Genomic DNA, 18,933 nt, shown 5'->3' on the forward strand with positions numbered 1-18,933 from the left:
CAATGCTCCATGCTCAGAAAAACAAAAAATGCAATTACCTTTCACGATAACACTGCGAGAGAAACGCACAATCCTCTACAACAAATGCACACATGGAACACGTTGCTGGAACATGACATGAATTTAAAAATACAGTGTGTACTTTCTATTTAGCAAAATTTGCAACTACCATTTTTTTTTTTTTTTTGCAAGCACTAGCCTGTTGCTAGTGCTTGCAAAAAAGTCCGGAGACACTGGTGCGTTCTGACTTTGTTGAAGTCTCTGCAGAAGCAGTAAAGAAGGTCGTGTTGGCCTTGATTGTGATCCTGTAGCGTTGGCCTTGGGGTGACATGGGGTCAACCCAGCCCCCCCCCAACAGCCTCAGGATCACCTCTGTCAGCTTTTCTTTCTGCATATAAAAGGACTGGTTAAATAACATTGGGCTAAGAGTTAAATTTCACTTCAAGAACTCTCCCAAGATTCAAAACTCACCGTTAGCCTTTGTGCATTTGTTTCATCATCAGCAGTTAGTATCCCGTTTTCCACTGAGATTCTTGCATGGGAAGGAAATATTATACGCATACCGCCACAGGATGACAGTTGACGGATGACTGGATGTCGAAACGTGATGGATGGTGATGGTTGATCGACGTCAGAGGCGGAAAAAAACACCCCTCACCTATTCAGAGGGCAGATCGCTGGAGACGCCTTGCATTCCTGTGGACTGCTGAATAACCCGGTCAAAGAGACCTGCCAGGGAAAGGTCACGACATCCAGGCGGCGCCAACCGCCACGGAAATGCTGCAGGTACACCAGTGTTATGATGGAAAAACAAAACTGATGAGGAAAAAGTATGAAGTTACTCATAAGCCTCCATTTAATGTGTCGTCTCAACCCTTTCTTGTGGTTTCCTCCTTGCAGCGGCGCACCAACGGATGAGTTCCCAGCAGCGCTCCTCTTGCAGGAGCAACTGAAGCTACTATGGCGAAGACGATGACGTTGATTCATTCACTCATCCATCTTCTTTTCCGCTTTTCATTTTGGGCTGCCAGTGACCTGAATTGCATGTTTTTGGAGAAAATCGGAGAAGACCCACGCAATTCAGCAAATTTGGTTTGCAAAGGACATGAAATGATTTTCTGCGCGCCTTACAGAATGCTTCGCTGAGTTATCTGCTCCGCCGAGGAACGACTAAGTCAGCCCAGGTGGACACGATGCTACATAATACACGATGGACATTAGCAATGGATAAAAACTCGAGTTTGGGTGTGAGCAGTTCTGTCGTAAAAGATGCGACTACAAAAGAAACATCCTCGTCCACACAGGATTAAGAAATGAAAGCCCCGGCATGTTTAGCAGTATATTTAGCAGCATAGCCATCACTGCTGGCTGGATCCAGTTTGACTGGTAGTGAAAGGAGGACACATCATAGTGCCACCAGTTCCACTGAACATTTACAGTTTTACCTCTCCTCCAGAGCCACTCTCCATTATAGAATGACCAAATGAGCTATCCATATTAAATTATTCACGTTTATATTATTGCATTTTTTAAAAATACTCGGTGAACTACTGCTGATTATAACCATTTTTTTTTTACTACTTATTCACAGCTCCTATGAAATGTAACAAATACGAGTATATTTATACAGATTTTATTGTCATCTTTTCCACATATCATGCTTTTAAAGATGTAATAAATACATGAGTATCACAGAAAGTATTTACAATCAATATACATCCATCATGTTATGTACAGGTTTGAGTGCGTTCTCAGTTTGCGTTGTTGTTGTCGTACAATTCTAATTTTCACCGACATGTAAACCAAACCCCCTGAAAATCCCCCCCTTCCACTTTTTTAGCTTTGGAATCAGACATGATTCTAACGCTTCCAATAAAATCAGAGCCTCAGTTGCATGAAAAGCATCAGTCCATTCAACACCTGTGGTGCTTCCACTTCCGGATGGCCAAGGCGATGTTCAAGTCTTTCTTGTGCCAAGGGAACACACGGCTGAGAGCAAGGGTTCCATCGAGCTGCACGGAACCGATCAGAACGTAAAGCTGGGCTCGTCCAAGGCGCACCAGAGCATTGGCACAGTGAATATTGATAAGGAGCCACTTCCGGAGGAGGTGCTGGGTGTCGTAAGGCAACAGAGGCCCCTGGCGGACAAACTCAACACGTCCCGCAACGTCAAATTCTGGCTGTCCCATGGGTAGACGACGGCGATGAATCTTGGCGGTGACGGCTGTGAAAAAGAGACAAAAGTCAACAACCTGGTTTTGGAAGCGCAACGGTGTGAAAGTAAGGCACATCATATTTAGAGAAGTTTGAAACGTACCAAAGTCAAAGCTGCAAAAGGCATCGAGGACAGTTGTCATAGACGGATTATCCTCCACAGAGGGACAGTTTTGGCAGGCGGGTCTGGGCAAATCTGTGACAACAAATACAACCAGTAAGTCATTAAACTGTAAGTCATGTGAAACATTTAGCCCAGAGCATGTCTTCCATTCCATCAATTAGTCTGTGGAGTATGCATACCTTTAACAAAGTGGCTAAATTTGCCTTGAGGAGAAAGGCACGTGTCCCCTGACGAAGGAAAGCGGCCACAATCAAACGCCTCAGGCCACATGTAGCCCTGGCAGGCGAGCACCGGGGCACAGCTATCCCTCACCGCCTCACACAGACTACGGCACGGCTGGATAAACCTGGAAGGAAGAGAGGCGAGGTTACACGATGAACAGAATTCCTGCAATCACGTTAAATGAGCTGGCTGGATATTCAAACAAAGGCACCAAGAAATCCAAGATCTCCTTACGTGTCAAGACAGACGGGAGCAATGAGGGAGCAGAGGAAGGCTTGAGCTTGAGGGTGGCAGCCAAACTGCAGCAGGGGCCTCCAGTCCTCCGACCGAGGCACCACCTCCCCTTCCAGACTGCTGTGGCCCAAAAAGTTGGGCAAACGCATCTCGCTGTAGCCGACATCTTTGCAGACTTCCATCTGGTGAGGGATCGCGACGCAACGAGTGGACTGACCCATGTCAAAGGCCATTACAGGGCACGCCATGGCTAGGAGAGTCACGATGAGGTTCAAAGCCATGCTGAAGATGTTCCAAAGTGCAGGTCCTCCAGAAGGCGCTTTCTCAGGGGGCTGTTTCTTGTCAGAAGACTGCAGGAATTGAATGACTTGGGAGCTTTCGCTGTTGGGCTTATATGCAGCAAGGTAAGCCGGTCCCAGAGTCTGTTATCAACAACCTATCAAAGACGCAGAGACGATGTGTTTGGAGACGACGACTTGTTTTGTCCTGGCGGCAGACAGTGGGGGCAATAAGCAGATGGATGGGGGGGGGGGGGGGGGGGGGGGGATGGGGGGGGTATGAGGAGGAGTGGCAAGGGGGGAGACAATGAGCGAGCTCTACCCCAGTTTTCAATGACTTAACCCAGTTATGTGTCTGCTTCATTGGCTTTTTACGGGTCCAGGTGGCTGAAAGGAATTTGAAAACCTCTTTCTTGTAAATCACCTTCTCAATGCTTACATTTTATATATGGCTGATAAGTACAGCTATCTTTCACACAGCCTTTATAGTCTTTGCAATACTGATCCAGCTGTCTCAAAGGTGAATGATTTTTTTGTTTTGTTTTTTTGCCCACTCCCTATTTTATATTTGCTTTGAGAACACTGAGAAATGAAATGCAACCCTTTTTCTTTTTCATTTAAAACAACAACAACAACAACAACAACTCCATTCTGCAGAGATGCTTTCGTTCCATCAGAAAGAGCTCTGAGGGTTTTGAAGACAGACAGGCCGGCAGACTCCTTCATATTGCTAGATGCTTTCATGTGTCCCTGCTTCTTTATTTGAGACTTCATCCGCAGCGCCTCCTGTTCTCATTAGCACAGCAACGTCTCTTCTGGCTCGCCTGGCTTTGATCTGCTAATCAGCCGAGCTCAGATCAACATGAAAAAACGCCACTGGTGTCTTTTGCTTGGCAGCAATTTCTGCATCATTGGTTATCGGGTATGGCACTAAAAAAAGAAAAGAAAGAAAGATATGTGCAGCAAACTGGATGAGTTGTGCACATGCACGTCTTCTAAACAAGACTGACTAAGGACCTGAGTTACAGCCATTGAAGACACCAGAGATCTCGTCCTGAGATGCAGCCCAGGGGCGCAGACATGATGATGATGGTTTGTCTCTCCGTCTGATGGTTTTCAGCTACTTAATTTAACAATAGAGCAACATCATGCCAATTTGTTTGGATGTCGTCTGTCTGCAGATGCAGATGTGTATCTGGAGCCTTCGGAGGACTTTCCCTCATGAATCACAGGTCTCTATCCCGCCCTGCATCACAGTGATTGTGGCTTCAGGCAAGCTGGAGTACAGCCAGCCAATTATGATTGGATCTACTCCCATTTCTTTGCCTGTATTCCAGCACTATCTTGCAGCAGTGGCTGTGTTCTTGCTGTCGGCCACGACCGCTTGGAGCCGCCGGCCCCAGCTCGGCCAACTTTTACATCCCGGTCTCGTGAGCGGAGGCTGGTTCCAGGTCGGGCAGACGAGGACAGCCCGAAAGAAGGGACTAACTGGGCAATTAGTCACAGAGCAATTTGAGAGAACAAAAAGGTCGACACATTCAACAAGTGCCCCCTGCCAGGATCCCAGCAGGGGTCTGTTGTTGGGCCTAATGGCTGGCCTGCAGACACCGGGTCTGTCTCGGTAATGTGTTGCCTGCTTGTCTTGCTTAATGAGGTGATAAGCTGGAATGTTGGACACCTGTCTGTCAAACTAGGTCCATCCTACCAAGAAAGGTTTTAAAACTCAAATGGTCTGTAATGCACTTGTACATTTGTGCCATATGAACTGGAATATTGACTGTGAGATCACCCTCGGTTAGGACTTTTAATCTAAATGACGATTTCACCTGGTTGCATTAAGGCTTCATAAAAGTCAAGTATGGTAAACACCCCCCCCCCCCCCCCCCCGAGCTATTCCACATTTGCGAACTCAAGTATACAAGAAACTTTTTCATCATTCCTTCTCGAACAACTTCGCAAGATTGCTCGCAATCCAAAGAGAAATCTCGCGAGGTCTGAACAGCACTGGAGTAAATAAGATCTGAAACGATCAACGCTTGCTGGAAGAATCTGTGTCCTGAAGTGGTCAATGATTACTAATCAAGGGCTTTTTCCCTAAAGACATTCAAAGTGCAGCCGTAACCACGCCCGTGTGACTGGCTGAGCTCCGAGGACGATATGTCGGAGATGAGTAAGGAATTACTAAAACAAGAAGAGAAAGATTCAGAAAATGAAGAAGAGCCTGAGGAGCTATCTGGCCTAACAACAGAGCGCCTGGCAGAGTTCATGCGAATGACAAAGACTATTCAATCAGCTATTGACGACATGCTTCTATCCATGAAAGGGCAAAATGCCATCGGATCAGCTATCGCCGTTGACAGAGGCGCGTTGAATGAGATGAGGATCTCGGTTTCCAATCACAATGTTTTTTTCCAGCAATTTAATAAAATGGATCAAATATAACCTGTGTACGTCTGTAAATAAGGTTGATAACACTTCTCAAAACACATATAAATTCTAACATTTCAAAGGCATACATATATCATAAGATATTGCCTTACTGTGAACATCACATCCTTTCATCAAAACATTTTTAAAACACCTTATGTAAAACACCAATGATTAAAACACACATCATTGTTAAGCTTAACTTTTCTTTACTATCATGACCGTGGTCTCTCACGCTTGTGGTGTAAAACTGGAGTCCATTTTCTCTCTCTGAAGGGATTTCAGCATTCCTTGACATTAGGTCAATAAATTAGACAACAATTAGGTTAAAAGATACAGGAACTTTACAATCAGTGGGTCAAATCTTCAAAATCTGAGGGAGGACCCCGCCCCCGCCCCAACCAGAAGCGTGCCATGGTTGCCGTTTTTGGGCTTCTGCACGCATGGAGCTGTGGCTGTTTTAATTTGCGTTGTGGTGTATAGAGAAGTGGAAAACAGGGAAAAGTCCGGAACTCCTTTTCCTCCTTTCTCCTTCTGCCTTTGCATCACACCTCTCCTCAGCCACTTCCACTTGGATCCCCATAAAAAAAAAAAAACAATAAATGGCTCGTTCGTGGTCTAAAAGTGCCCTCCTAGGAGGGGAAAAGACAGAACCGAACAGTAAAAGCAGAGGTAAAACCACTGCCCTAATGAATAAAACCTTCCCTTCAAAAGTCAGTTCTCCACGTGCCCGATACCCTCGCCTTTACCTAACTACTAACTACGTCTGACCAATTTCTGCATGTGCCCTCCTTAACAAACATTCTACAACGTGTCTGATTGTTGCGTCTGTGAAATTTGAGTCACAGTCAGTTCTGTAATTTCTGCCGCTGTCCATGGTCCTGAAAATTGGGCCAGCATCTTTCTTCGGTTCAGTTTTGACCCAGAGGCCCGCCCAGTCGGTCAAGTCCAGGGTCCGGGTTACAGATAAAAGATCACTGCATGCATAAAATGTTAATGTCGTCAATATGTAAGGCACATTTACTGATTGTATCCGAATGTTGTGGAGAAAAATCTCACAAAATGCAAAATACGTGAATCTACGCATGTCCGTCAATCTCAATCTGACATGGCAACAAACACTAAAAACGTGTTTCATACCAAAACAAATCCTCGGGCGACACCGAGAAATAAACGCGCCTCTGTCGACGCAGCGTCGCGCCGCGCCGCGTTAACGAGCTCGGATCGTCTCACATGCAAATTGCGTGCGCTGCGCTGCGCGCCTCCTGCGAAGAGACAGGAGTTCCGTTCAAGTTTGAGGAACGCAGGTTCGTCCCTGAGGCAAGGTCGGACTATCCGTTACACTTTGCGTTGATTTTTGATCACTGAGCTGTAAAAACAGTTGCGTTACTTCCTGCTGGCACGCAAATAAAACGCATCAACACTTCACATTTAATGACATATGCTTCTTTCTTTTGACAAAGTTTGAAGTACAGATTTAAATACTCCTTTCTATATATATATAAAAAAATTGTCCCACACAGTTCTCAATAACTCTGTAGAACCACCTTCAAGACAATAAATAAAGGGCTTAAATACAAATTCAAACCAGTGATCAGCAAAATTGAAGAGATGATTAAGTGGAAGTATAAAATGCATGTGAGGTGTCTTTAAAAGTCTTTTATTATTAAAGCTGTTCCTTGTTCGGACACATCCTGAGGATATTTCATGCAGATGTTCGGGTCACAGTGACAGCTGGATGGATCGTTGTGCATTGAAAGCGGCTCCATTCTCACCAAACACTGCATTGATCCTTATTCAGTGACTCCGATTAGAAATGCGTGGCTGTGTTTGTGCCTGTTCCTCCCAACAACTAGACAGCAGTGCAGCCGTCTATCTTCAGCTCCATCTTATCAATGTTAACAAAGGACCCGGGGCGGCGAGGAGAATAAAGCAGCGTTCTACCGTCTACCTCATGAAGCACGCCTCCACATTTCTATTTAGTACAGTATTTTAAAGAAGACATATTATAGAAAAACTCACTTTTCCCATGTTTCGACACTATTATGGGGGTTTTGGGTCACTAACAACCTAAAAACAGCAAAATAAACCATCTGTATTCACCTACTGAATACTGAATGGCAGAAATCTCTCCCCACTGTGATGTCACAGGGGGGGAATGTGCACAAGACAAAGACGTTTGACAAAGACTGCCACAGATATTTCATACAAGTGTTTAGGAACTGCGTTAACTTGTGGAAAAAGGAGTATAATATGTGTCGTTTAACTTATTGAGTGCCAGCCATTTTCAGCTCAGCTATACGCCGAGTGTCCCGATATTCCAAGCCCCACAAAATATTATTTTCTATGACTATCCACACACTGTTCCAAATAAAAAAATAAAGTCTCTTCTGTCAACAGAAAGACCAAGTGTGTTTCTACCATTTTTCACTCCGGAGTTATTGGCCGTCGAAGAGAGGCAGATTTCCATGTCATGGTTGGCAGTGAACGTTTGGGTTTAAAAAAAGGTCTTTAGACGTGAATGGCACTCAAAGAGTTAATAGAGGATACTACTGGATGTTGGAGCTCAACACTGAGAACACAGGGAACATGTCCAACGTCCCTCCACATCTCTCCCTTTAACAAACATTCTACAACGTGTCTGATTGTTGCGTCTGACATTCCAGGACAGAATCGTTCAGAACCAGATTGTCGGTTGTGTTCTGGGTTCACTTCCCTCCACAAAACACCTGAGACATGCGTACATCAAAGACACAGGCGTGCTCAAGAAGAAAGGAAGGGGACAGTGCGTCTCAGCTTGCCCCCCCCCCCTTTGTATACGAGACTCATTAAGTTAATTGAACCCCCCCCCCCCCCAGTAGGAGAGCTCCACACAGATCATTTTACTGCATTTATTGGGCGTCTTTGATGGAAAACAGGGATTGACTTGTATTATGTCATGGTTCAACTGAAGACTCTTACGCATAGTCAAGCACACAGAAATACGAGTTCAGTGCACGAGGAAAATCTTTACTTCGAACGCAGTCTGGAAGAACGTCCGACTTTCACAGAAACAGAAATCTTTCACGTTCGACAAGATGCTGATTAAAAGAGTAAACATCACAGTCGTGCAAAAGAAAATTGGTGCCGATCGCTTGTCGTGAAAAGACAATCAGCTCAACGTGGGAAGAGGTAAGCCATCCACATCTCCTCCTCCTCCTTTGCCACTCTGCACCCCTGAGGGAGGAAAACGACGATCACATTTTACCTCAGAGAAATTCATTTGCCGCTGGTGTTCACGGTCGGATTATTATTATTATTATTATTATTTAGAATCCCAATTATTGCACATCCAGTTTGAACTAGTGCAAAAATCCTGATTAGCAACAATGCCAAAGCTAATCTGGTTATTGACAATTGATCACTTACTTAGGGAAGGAGGGGGGTCGCAGCCCAGGTAGCCCCCGTTGATGCAGCAGTACTGCAGCAGAGCCCGGAAGCACGGATCCTGCAAAGAAACGCAGGACTTAGACCCACTGGTGTCAGCATCGACACGGCATGACGCTCAGGATCAAAGGAAGTGCTCTGTGGCTCACCCCGATGAGAACGTGCGGGTTCCCGACGATCAAGAGCAGCGCTTTGGAACGAGTGATGGCCACGTTGAAGCGTTTGGGGTTCGACAGGAAGCCGAGTCCACTCTGCAAATCGTCGCTTTCGACCGATTCATTGGAACGCACCTATAAGATGAATGAACCACAGATTGCGTTTGATGCATCATTCATGATATTGCAATATATGACTACACATGCAAGTTTGGAAGAGATCATTATTGAGCACTCTCAGCAGCCATGATGAAAGTTATCAAACGGCATCGCTGGGATCCTAAACTTATCAGGATAGCAGGAATCCAAGCACACAAGATGATGCATCGCATCAGACGGCCAACAGGTGGTGCTAAGACAGCTTGGATCAGGTCAGTAGCGGCTGAGCTGGTCTACAAACACACTGGTCACGCCTTCATGTCCCGCTAAAAGCTGGGGGGGGGGGGGGTCCGTACCGTAGACATGATGATGACCAGGAACTCTTGTCCTTGAAATTCCTCCACAGAACCCACTTTGATGTCCGACAGGCCCACCTTAGCCAGCAGAATACGGATCTTCTCACACTGCAGTGGGGACGACATCACCGTACAGTAAAGGCGTCGACACACGAGCTCTATCTGAATTTTTCTCTCTCGTTATATCATACGGGAACAATTTATTTGGCATACGAGCGACAGTCGGTCCAAGAACTAATCATATTGTATGTCACGGTGTATTACTGTAGGACAATCAGCGAAGCCACAAACATCTAAAAACCACTGAACATGAAATGTGCTCTTTGATCTTACTTGTTTCCTGTAGGGAGCGATGATCCCGATGTCCGAGGGGGCCACGGGGTTGTAGAACCTTTTGGCCAGCTGGCAGCAGTACAGCATGGCCTGCACGGCTTCCACCGGGTTGAACCACGACGGGTTGCTACCTTCCCTCATCTCTTTGCCCTGGGGGGGGGGGGGGGGGAGCAAAAACCTGCCGCTTAATGTGAGGGATGAACATTCCTGTAACTTGAGGTGACATAAGAGTTTTTAGAGATGCATCCTATTAACTAATAACTGGAATACACTAGTATATTTAGTGTGACATTTAGATCATAGAATGCAACAGATTTGCCAGACTTCATACTCTTTACAATTGTGCATAAGATAAAATCACCTCACCCTGACTCCATGGAAGAGCAGTGGGAAGCCTTTTGTGGGCAGCGTTTTCCACTGGCAAAGAGATTCTATTATGTCTCTGGGGGCTTTGAAACACAGCTCATCCCGGTAGAAGAGCTTGGAAGGCACCTTGAGCAAGGCCTCATGAGAGCGGTAGTTGTACACCAGCTTAGTCACCTGCAGGAGCAGACCAGCTTTAGCATTTATGTCTATGCAGCAGTCCAAAAACATCTAGTATGAACAGAAAACTATTAGATCAAATTGAAATTAATACTGCATGTAGCATTAGAAACAACTGGATAAACCTCATGAGCGTCAGAGAGATACTCGTTTCCACACAGCACTCAGAGAGCACAGACCTCCGCCAAGCAGCTCATTCCCCTCCTAACTGGATCTACACCGTCCACATGGTGATCTGGATCTTCACCAAAATGTTCTAAATTGTTCTTATCTTTATACACCAACCATGAAAAGTAAAAGTGAATCAGAGTTGATGTGTATTTTTAACAGATTTTTTAAATCATAAATGGAGTTTTCAATTTTCAACTAATATAAGATCAGATCCAGAACACATTTTTCATGATAGTTCATATCGGACCCCTTAATGACTGTGGTTTTTGGTGAATGAATTGAATCCATATTTTACAAGATTTCTTGAAAAAGCCTCTAAACGGAACAGATCCGGATGTTTTTGTATTTAGACGGGTCTCCGGATCAGATGCGAGGCCCGTGTTCAAACCAGCCAACAAACATCACCACACGATGCACCCACCACGTTGGGGTTGTATCCCCAGTCGTGTCTGGAGTACAGCGGGCTGGCCATCAGTCTTTCCAAGAAAGACACCCCAAAGCCAAAGGCAACAGCCACCTTGGACTTAATTAAAGGACCCAACTGGCAGGGGTCTCCAGCCAGCATTATCTACACAGGAAAAGGAAGACGCCATTAATAAGACCCTGATTAAGCAATCAGTCACCCAATCCTAACCCCGTGTGTGTGTGTGTGTGTGTGTGTGAGAGAGATTCTGTACCGACCTGCCCATCCCGCTCCGATATAAAACTTATGGGGATCAGGGACTCTGGTTCTGTAGCCTGGCCGGCTTCATCCAGAAAAACATGCGTAAAATGCCCCAATCTGGAAAACAAAAACAAAAACAAAACCGCACTAAAGGGAAGGAGAAACACAACTGAACTACGGGCCCGGCCTTACGGCAGTCCGATGTTGTGGAACATGCCGGCGCTGGAGCAGGTGCTGACCACGATCCTGTGAAAAGACGCCTGATGGACGTCCTCTCCCGACTTCGAGTACTGGCGCAACACTTCAGGAATGAACTGAGAAACGGGCGTCAGCGTGGCGTGAATATTAAAGACGGTTAAACGAGGCTCTAGAACACAGGAAGCGCGGCATCGGAACGTCCACGCCGCGCACACGCTCCTGCTGCTGCGTCCCCAGAGAATCTCCAGTTCACTGCCCCGCTGATCGGCGTGCGGTACCTGCTCCTGTCGACAGGTGGCGTTGACCCTGGCCATGCTTGCAGCATCTAGGAAGCCGCTGTGATGAAGGCGGATGCAGATGAGGTCAGCCGCACTGTTGGATGGCGTGCACAAGAGCAACCGGCTGCTGGGTATAAAGTGGTAAACCTGGAGATGGAAAGAATTTCTAATTCAGCAGCACAACTTCTGCCGAGTGCAGCGCTTAAAACGACAATAAAGGGCCGTCTGATCCGGACTTCATGTGTGGCTCTCCGACGACACGGGAGTGAAACAGAGACGAGGGGGAAGTGGCCCGTTGCTCCTCCAGAAATCCAAGCTCTGGACCCGGGTCTCCATCGCAGAGCTCTCCAGGTCTCAGCAGCTCTGAACCGATGCTCAGGCCTTCATGGATAACATTCTACGGAGCCTGCAGCACGGCCTCCATCAGGGTGATGGTGTTTGTGGGCGTGTACCTGCAGCACGGCCTCCATCAGGGTGATGGTGTTTGTGGGCGTGTACCTGCAGCACGGCCTCCATCAGGGTGATGGTGTTTGTGGGCGTGTACCTGCAGCACGGCCTCTATCAGGGTGATGGTGTTTGTGGGCGTGTACCTGCAGCACGGCCTCTATCAGGGTGATGGTGTTTGTGGGCGTGTACCTTTTAACACGCGTGTTTGTGGGCGTGTACCTGCAGCACGGCCTCTATCAGGGTGATGGTGTTTGTGGGCGTGTACCTTTTAACACGCGTGTTTGTGGGCGTGTACCTGCAGCACGGCCTCCATCAGGGTGATGGTCTTTGTGGGCGTGTACCTGCAGCACGGCCTCTATCAGGGTGATGGTGTTTGCGGGCGTGTACCTGCAGCACGGCCTCCATCAGGGTGATGGTGTTTGTGGGCGTGTACCTGCAGCACGGCCTCTATCAGGGTGATGGTCTTTGTGGGCGTGTACCTGCAGCACGGCCTCTATCAGGGTGATGGTGTTTGTGGGCGTGTACCTGAAGCACGGCCTCCATCAGGGTGATGGTGTTTGCGGGCGTGTACCTGCAGCACGGCCTCTATCAGGGTGATGGTGTTTGTGGGCGTGTACTTTTTAACACGCGTGTTTGTGGGCGTGTACCTGAAGCACGGCCTCCATCAGGGTGATGGTGTTTGTGGGCGTGTACCTTTTAACACGCGTGTTTGTGGGCGTGTACCTGCAGCACGGCCTCCATCAGGGTGATGGTGTTTGTGGGCGTGTACCTGCAGCACGGCCTCTATCAGGGTGATGGTGTTTGTGGGCGTGTACCTGCAGCACGGCCTCTATCAGGGTGATGGTGTTTGTGGGCGTGTACTTTTTAACACGCGTGTTTGTGGGCGTGTACCTGAAGCACGGCCTCCATCAGGGTGATGGTGTTTGTGGGCGTGTACCTTTTAACACGCGTGTTTGTGGGCGTGTACCTGCAGCACGGCCTCTATCAGGGTGATGGTGTTTGTGGGCGTGTACCTTTTAACACGCGTGTTTGTGGGCGTGTACCTGCAGCACGGCCTCCATCGGGGTGATGGTGTTTGTGGGCGTGTACCTTTTAACACGCGTGTTTGTGGGCGTGTACCTGCAGCACGGCCTCTATCAGGGTGATGGTGTTTGTGGGCGTGTACCTTTTAACACGGGTGTTTGTGGGCGTGTACCTGCAGCACGGCCTCTATCAGGGTGATGGTGTTTGTGGGCGTGTACCTTTTAACACGCGTGTTTGTGGGCGTGTACCTGCAGCACGGCCTCCATCAGGGTGATGGTGTTTGTGGGCGTGTACCTTTTAACACGCGTGTTTGTGGGCGTGTACCTGCAGCACGGCCTCTATCAGGGTGATGGTGTTTGTGGGCGTGTACCTTTTAACACGCGTGTTTGTGGGCGTGTACCTGCAGCACGGCCTCTATCAGGGTGATGGTCTTTCCCGTGCCTGGAGGTCCAAACAGCACATACGGAGTGGGCCGACTCTCTCCGGCCAGGATCCTCTTCACTGCCTCTCTCTGACTGGGGTTCAGGTCCGGGTTGAAGAAGTGCCCGACTCTGGGGCCGGGGTTGGGGGGCAGACCGCCATCTAGTGGTGATCACGCATTCTGACGGTTATCTGAGACGTAGAGTTCAAGCTTCCACATGATGATCTATAACGTACGTACCTTTCGTCTGGGTGGCCTTTGACTCCACGTCGACGGCAGAGCTCAGCATCTTTCCATTTTCCTAGTGGTCGGATACGATTACATTAAATAAGCAGACTTACTGATTAACGTAAATATCTTATAGTTCACCTCATTCTGGTCCATCCCTGTGTTTCGTTCCGCCTCCTCAACCCACTTCCCCGTCCACTGAGGGCTTTGACGAGTCACTTTAGTGGGGAAGAGAACTGTGGGAAGACAAAACATCAGCCGTCACCGAGTGTGTGTGTGCAGCTCCCTGCTGGAAATAAACATGTGCATCTTACCGAGATGCAAACCAACACCTTATGAAAGGCATTCCGTCAGTGGTTGAAACGAAAGTATTCAAGAGCCGACTTACTGTCCCCGAATGCTTCGGTCAGCTTCAGCGCCTTGTGACATCGCCTGCTGGTCAATCTGGACACGCGAACAGCCAAAGCACTCTTATTACAAAAACGCACGACTTCCGGGCGACGTCTGAAATACCCGCTTCGATTTCGCTCCTAACCTGTTGAGGGTGAAGCAAACGTCGAGCGGCTCGCCGAGGTAGCTGCGATGAAAATCTGAATTCACTTTTAAACTCAAATCATTGTCACTGATCTGCGAGTCAAATCAGAGCGTCGGATTAAAAACCTAAAGTGTAACACGTCAGGTTTGATTCCACAGATTCTTTGTATGCGTCGCATCTCTCTGCACCTCCATCACGTAAGCGACGCACTCCATTACCACCCCGGCGTGCTGCTGCTTCTTCAAGACTATTCGGTCACCTGCAGAGCAAATTTATCAGTGTGCTGACGACACACACACACACCTCAAGGATGAAGATGAAGAACATGCCTCCTCACCTATATTGACAGAGGGCCGGCCTTCAGTCAAACCAGGAACCTCCAAGAGCAGATATCCCGCCCCCTTCCTGAGGAACGCCCCATCGATAGCGACTTCTCTCAGCTCTCTCTCTGCGTGCAGCTCCTCCAGCCAGAGAAGGGTGGAGAAGCGCGAGTGCATGTTGAACGGCGACAGCACCTGAGCAAACGCAAGAGCAACGCCGAGTGAGCTTTTATTCTTTTCAAACACAGACGATTGGGTAAAAAAAACAATTTTGTGTCTCTGAATGAAGAATGGTTTGTTGCATCATATCCGTCTTCGCTTCTGAAATTATGAAGCCCAGAAGGTCGCTCCATTTTTGGGATGCCCTTGGAAACCCTACAGTTTGTGTCCTCTTTGGCACGGCTAAAAAAAAAAACTTCTGGTACACAACGAACAAAGCGGGGCGGCACGGTGGCGCAGTGGTAAGCGCTGTTGCCCATGCGAGGAGTTTGTATGTTCTGCTGGTGTCTGCGTGGGTTCTCTCCGGGTTCCTCCCACCAAAAACATGCAAATTAGATGAATTGGTTACAGCAAATCGCGTGCGAATGACTGTCTGTGTGCGGCCCTGAAATGAACCGGCGCCTTGTCCGGGGTGTGTAGCCCCGCCTCTCATCCGTTGACTGCTGGGATAGGCTCCAGCTTGACACAGTGGTTCAGAAGATGAATGAATGAACCAACAGAGCCGTCTTAACACGTCTTTAAACAGGAACTTGTATTATATTAACCCCCGCATGCTCACCTCTCCAAGGAGGGGCTGAAACACCAACACGTCACAGTGCGCCTCCACGCAGTCTCTGAGAGCCTGGGGCACCGGGTAGTGAGGCAGGAAGGAAGGCAACGCCCGCCTAGCGAGCCTGCAGGCGGGAGAATTCATCTCAACCGATGGAACATTCAAATCATTCAGCTTTGCATGAAATCACCCGGTTTGTTTTGTAGATATGTGAATAACAGGTCTATCACTTTGGTGCAAACGGCAGGCAGAACGGCTTTCGTTGCGCCTCATTCAATTATCTTACTCCGCAGACTAAAGGAAAGGACTTCTTGATCGTATTGACACCAGCGCAAAGATAAACAAAAGCTACCTGCTAGCAAAAGGTAAAAAAAAAGAGCTCTGGATGGAATAAACGGCGAGCGTGATGCCCTCCCAGCTAATACCTCGGCAACATCTTTGGAGCGGCCAAAGCGATCACGTGATCCGGAACTGCTGCGACCGGGTGCAGATCATAGGGGCAGTAGGAGGAAGAGGGCTGCAGCAGGTTTTCCTCTTCACTGCACACCGTAACCTCCAGGCGCCTCCCGATGGTGAACGAAGGGAAGTGCAGCAACAGCAGCTCAGCGCAGCTCCCCAGGCTCCTGAGCAGGTTTCGTAGCAGAACAGATGAAACGCGACACCTAAACGCACAGAGCTCACCCAAAGCAGCAAGAGCGTGGGCCAAGGCGCCGTTTGAGCTCGCCGCGCTTCCGTTTATCTTTTGACCCGTTACTCATGCGGCTGCTGGTGTCGTTCTCATTAGTGCCATTATAGAAACGACTTACTTTGCTATACAGGCGACTACAATAGAGATCCTCTCTCCCGGCGATATATCCACTTCCCTTTCCTCTCGTCTTACACCGGCGCTACGGATCGGCTCCTTTTCATCGGCGAGTCGTTTTCCCGAAGACCCGGGGCCGTTTTCTCGCGAAGGCTGCCGTCGCTGTGCCGTCGGCGTCGACTCGTGTGCACGAAGGAGCGTGAACTGTTTCTCTGAGTCCCAATCAGCAAAGTCGCAGCACTTCAGTCGCCGGGAAACGGAACCTTCATTTCTATTACGAGACAAATGCGAAGATTACGCAGCACGCTTTGTTGGGTTACGAGATTTTTAGACCAGCCAGGAGAATAAAAGAGGTTCATCATGAGGATGACATCACAGCTTGTGACTGATGACATCACCTAGTCTTACACCGACTTGTCTACGGTTACTCACTGTATCCAGAACACCAGCTGCCGTTTCTCCCCAATCATCAGACTTCCAAACTGGCCATAGTCCGTTACGGTCAGCCCCTCTTTGTTTTCCAAAATCAGATGGCCGTCAGCCTCCGGGAGACAATCAGTAGAACCACTTGCACCGCGGCAAGAACGACAGAAAATCAAACTTAACGTCAAAACGCCACAGGCCGGCATCGATTCACTGTTCCTGATATTTCATACATGAAGTTATAATGTTTTTTTATTTTATTTTAATAAACAAGCGGAGGAGAATCAGCGGACGATGAATAAAAACAGTCCTACGGAAATACAAGGCAAAGTACTGCGCGTACTACCTCGCAGAGCAAGGTGCCAAACACAGGGCCCTCCAAGAGAAGAGGGACTGGCTGGTCTCCACCACCACCAGGTTCACCAGGTGTCCTGGCAACGGCTGGTATTGGTCCGGCAGCAGCAGAGTGTCCAGGTTGAAGAACACGGTGTCCTCCACTACGCCGATCTTATTGTGTACACTGGTGACGCACATCTGGGGAGGACAGATCAGTCAGAGGAGGAGGAGAGAAGGAAGGATCACAACCTTCAAATCGGATAAAGACATTAGTCCGTGGTTTAAGTATATAAAACATTATATTTGAAACTTTTTTTTTTACATTTTTAATGGGATCCCTTTGGACTAAACTGACGAGTTACCTTTTCAAGGCGGCAATAACGTAGCGGAGCCACAAACTGAGCCTGCGTCTTCCACTGGGTTTGATCGACAAAATATTTCGCTTGCACCCAATCTCCCTTCATTGGTTCGTAACCTAGCAACCAAAAAGAACATTCACAAGCCCGGAAGTTAATATAAGCTTTCAACCAAGACCTATCACAGGATGACTTTCATTTAGTCCTAGAAAGTTAATCAAAGAATTAAAGTACGTGGCTACGAAATCAGTCGGAAATGGTCGACAGTTCTAGAATCGAAAGACCACCGCTGGGCGTAGGAAAGAATAATACTTTTTGGAAAGCATCAGCGTGTAAAATAGAACCGAGTACCAGTACCATACAGAAGACTGGAGCGTGGGAAGATGGTGGCGTCGTTTATGAAGCCGCTGTCGCCGTCAAACGACGTGACGGTGCCGATGATGGGATGCAGTTTCTCAGCTTCCAGGGAGGTTCTTCCTCCGTCCTCCCAATCATCCGCACACTTCTCCACCTGAACGACATTTCAATCGTTAACATTTAGACGGATCTAGGTGCGTCGCATTATATTTCACGTTGCTCACCCTCAACGCTTTCCATCCGCCCTCGGAGTCGCCTCGCACCGCCGTGCAGTCCACCAGATCGCCTTCTTTCAGAGGGACGCCGCCCAGCACCTCCCCGCGAGTGAAATAGATCGCGTCGTCTATCAGGCCATAGTCGAGGCAGAGCTGGGTGACCGCGCTCCTCCTCAGGTGGCGAATGAGCTCCGCGTCTGGGCGTTAAAAGAAAGAAAAGGGGGCTAAATAGACATAGCATCGACAAACCATGATTAAACTGAGTGCGTGGTGACGTAGGGGAGACTTTATTTGAATGCTCCATCTACCCGTAGTGCTGTAGAGAAGGGTTTCCTCGTCAACCTCTATTCTCTGCCACAATGGAGAAATGATCTTTGACAGCAAACGCCCCACGGAAGCTAGCATGTTAGCGACGCAGCCCGAGTAGCTCGTCCTCCACACTAGGAATGCAGAACAGAGTTTGAACGGCGGCAGGTGCTAATTGCTAATCGCGTATTGCCTAAATTAAGTTAACGAAAAGTTATTTTCTCCTGGAAAACGCGATCCAGAGTTAATCCAATAAACAAATCATCATTTTAAACACGACGCTTCTACTAAAAACCCCAATCCTACATCACGTGTTCAAGCTAGCTTAATGTTAGCTGATATAAGTCTCTTAGCCATTCTGCTTTAGCGCAAAGGGCAGCCTGTAGGTGGAACCGAAAACTAATAAATGACGCGTCAAATTATTTTCGAAGCAATTTTACCGTGCTCACGTCAAATATCAAACAAATGGCATTTTCGCTCCTCACCCGTTTGTCGTGTCAGCCAAAAGATCAATCGCTTTAGCGCCCGCGCGCGAGAGCTGCTGCCGGTGGTGCGTTCACGGCATCCAGTACATCCGAGGATCCATTCCGAACAGTCAACAAGTGCCATCGAATGTTGGAAGAGGGATCAAAGAGACCAGGAACAATTTAGAACCTTTTGATGATGATCCAGA

General features: G+C 48.1%; 2 protein-coding genes across 2 annotated transcripts; both read right to left on the reverse strand.

The window, feature by feature from the left end:
• Nucleotides 1-1,913: 1,913 nt before the first annotated feature.
• On the reverse strand, nucleotides 1,914-3,075 carry szl (sizzled). Its single transcript, XM_068739773.1, has 4 exons — nucleotides 2,795-3,075; nucleotides 2,518-2,684; nucleotides 2,318-2,410; nucleotides 1,914-2,224 (listed from the first exon to the last, which is right to left on the reverse strand). Exons 1-4 carry the CDS (start codon nucleotides 3,073-3,075, stop codon nucleotides 1,914-1,916), a joined length of 852 nt encoding a protein of 283 aa, XP_068595874.1.
• A 5,575-nt stretch (nucleotides 3,076-8,650) lies between these two features.
• On the reverse strand, nucleotides 8,651-18,359 carry mov10l1 (Mov10 like RNA helicase 1). The gene is made up of 26 exons (XM_068738914.1): nucleotides 18,263-18,359; nucleotides 17,964-18,151; nucleotides 17,740-17,893; nucleotides 17,389-17,501; nucleotides 17,037-17,224; nucleotides 16,700-16,834; nucleotides 16,272-16,538; nucleotides 15,891-16,088; nucleotides 15,475-15,589; nucleotides 14,714-14,891; nucleotides 14,565-14,635; nucleotides 14,377-14,468; nucleotides 14,230-14,285; nucleotides 13,983-14,077; nucleotides 13,854-13,914; nucleotides 13,593-13,774; nucleotides 11,723-11,869; nucleotides 11,439-11,560; nucleotides 11,264-11,363; nucleotides 11,004-11,150; nucleotides 10,235-10,408; nucleotides 9,869-10,018; nucleotides 9,536-9,643; nucleotides 9,075-9,215; nucleotides 8,908-8,986; nucleotides 8,651-8,715 (listed from the first exon to the last, which is right to left on the reverse strand). Exons 1-26 carry the CDS (start codon nucleotides 18,357-18,359, stop codon nucleotides 8,651-8,653), a joined length of 3,423 nt encoding a protein of 1,140 aa, XP_068595015.1.
• Nucleotides 18,360-18,933: the final 574 nt, after the last annotated feature.

Source organism: Brachionichthys hirsutus, chromosome 5 (assembly GCF_040956055.1).
Source record: "Brachionichthys hirsutus isolate HB-005 chromosome 5, CSIRO-AGI_Bhir_v1, whole genome shotgun sequence".
NCBI lineage: Eukaryota > Metazoa > Chordata > Actinopteri > Lophiiformes > Brachionichthyidae > Brachionichthys > Brachionichthys hirsutus.

What these genes read in the sequence shown, in the direction of transcription:
- szl (XM_068739773.1), bottom strand. Translation starts at nt 3,075, where the DNA reads ATGGCTTTGAACCTCATCGTGACTCTCCTAGCCATGGCGTGCCCTGTA. An exon ending in GCTCCCGTCTGTCTTGACAC is followed by an intron (nt 2,685 to 2,794) that starts GTAAGGAGATCT and finishes TCTTCCTTCCAG; the next exon opens with GTTTATCCAGCCGTGCCGTA. An exon ending in ATTTAGCCACTTTGTTAAAG is followed by an intron (nt 2,411 to 2,517) that starts GTATGCATACTC and finishes TTGTTGTCACAG; the next exon opens with ATTTGCCCAGACCCGCCTGC.
- mov10l1 (XM_068738914.1), bottom strand. Translation starts at nt 18,359, where the DNA reads ATGCTAGCTTCCGTGGGGCGTTTGCTGTCAAAGATCATTTCTCCATTG. An exon ending in GTTATTGCCGCCTTGAAAAG is followed by an intron (nt 17,225 to 17,388) that starts GTAACTCGTCAG and finishes TGTCCTCCCCAG; the next exon opens with ATGTGCGTCACCAGTGTACA. An exon ending in TTCCACAACATCGGACTGCC is followed by an intron (nt 11,364 to 11,438) that starts GTAAGGCCGGGC and finishes TTTGTTTTCCAG; the next exon opens with ATTGGGGCATTTTACGCATG.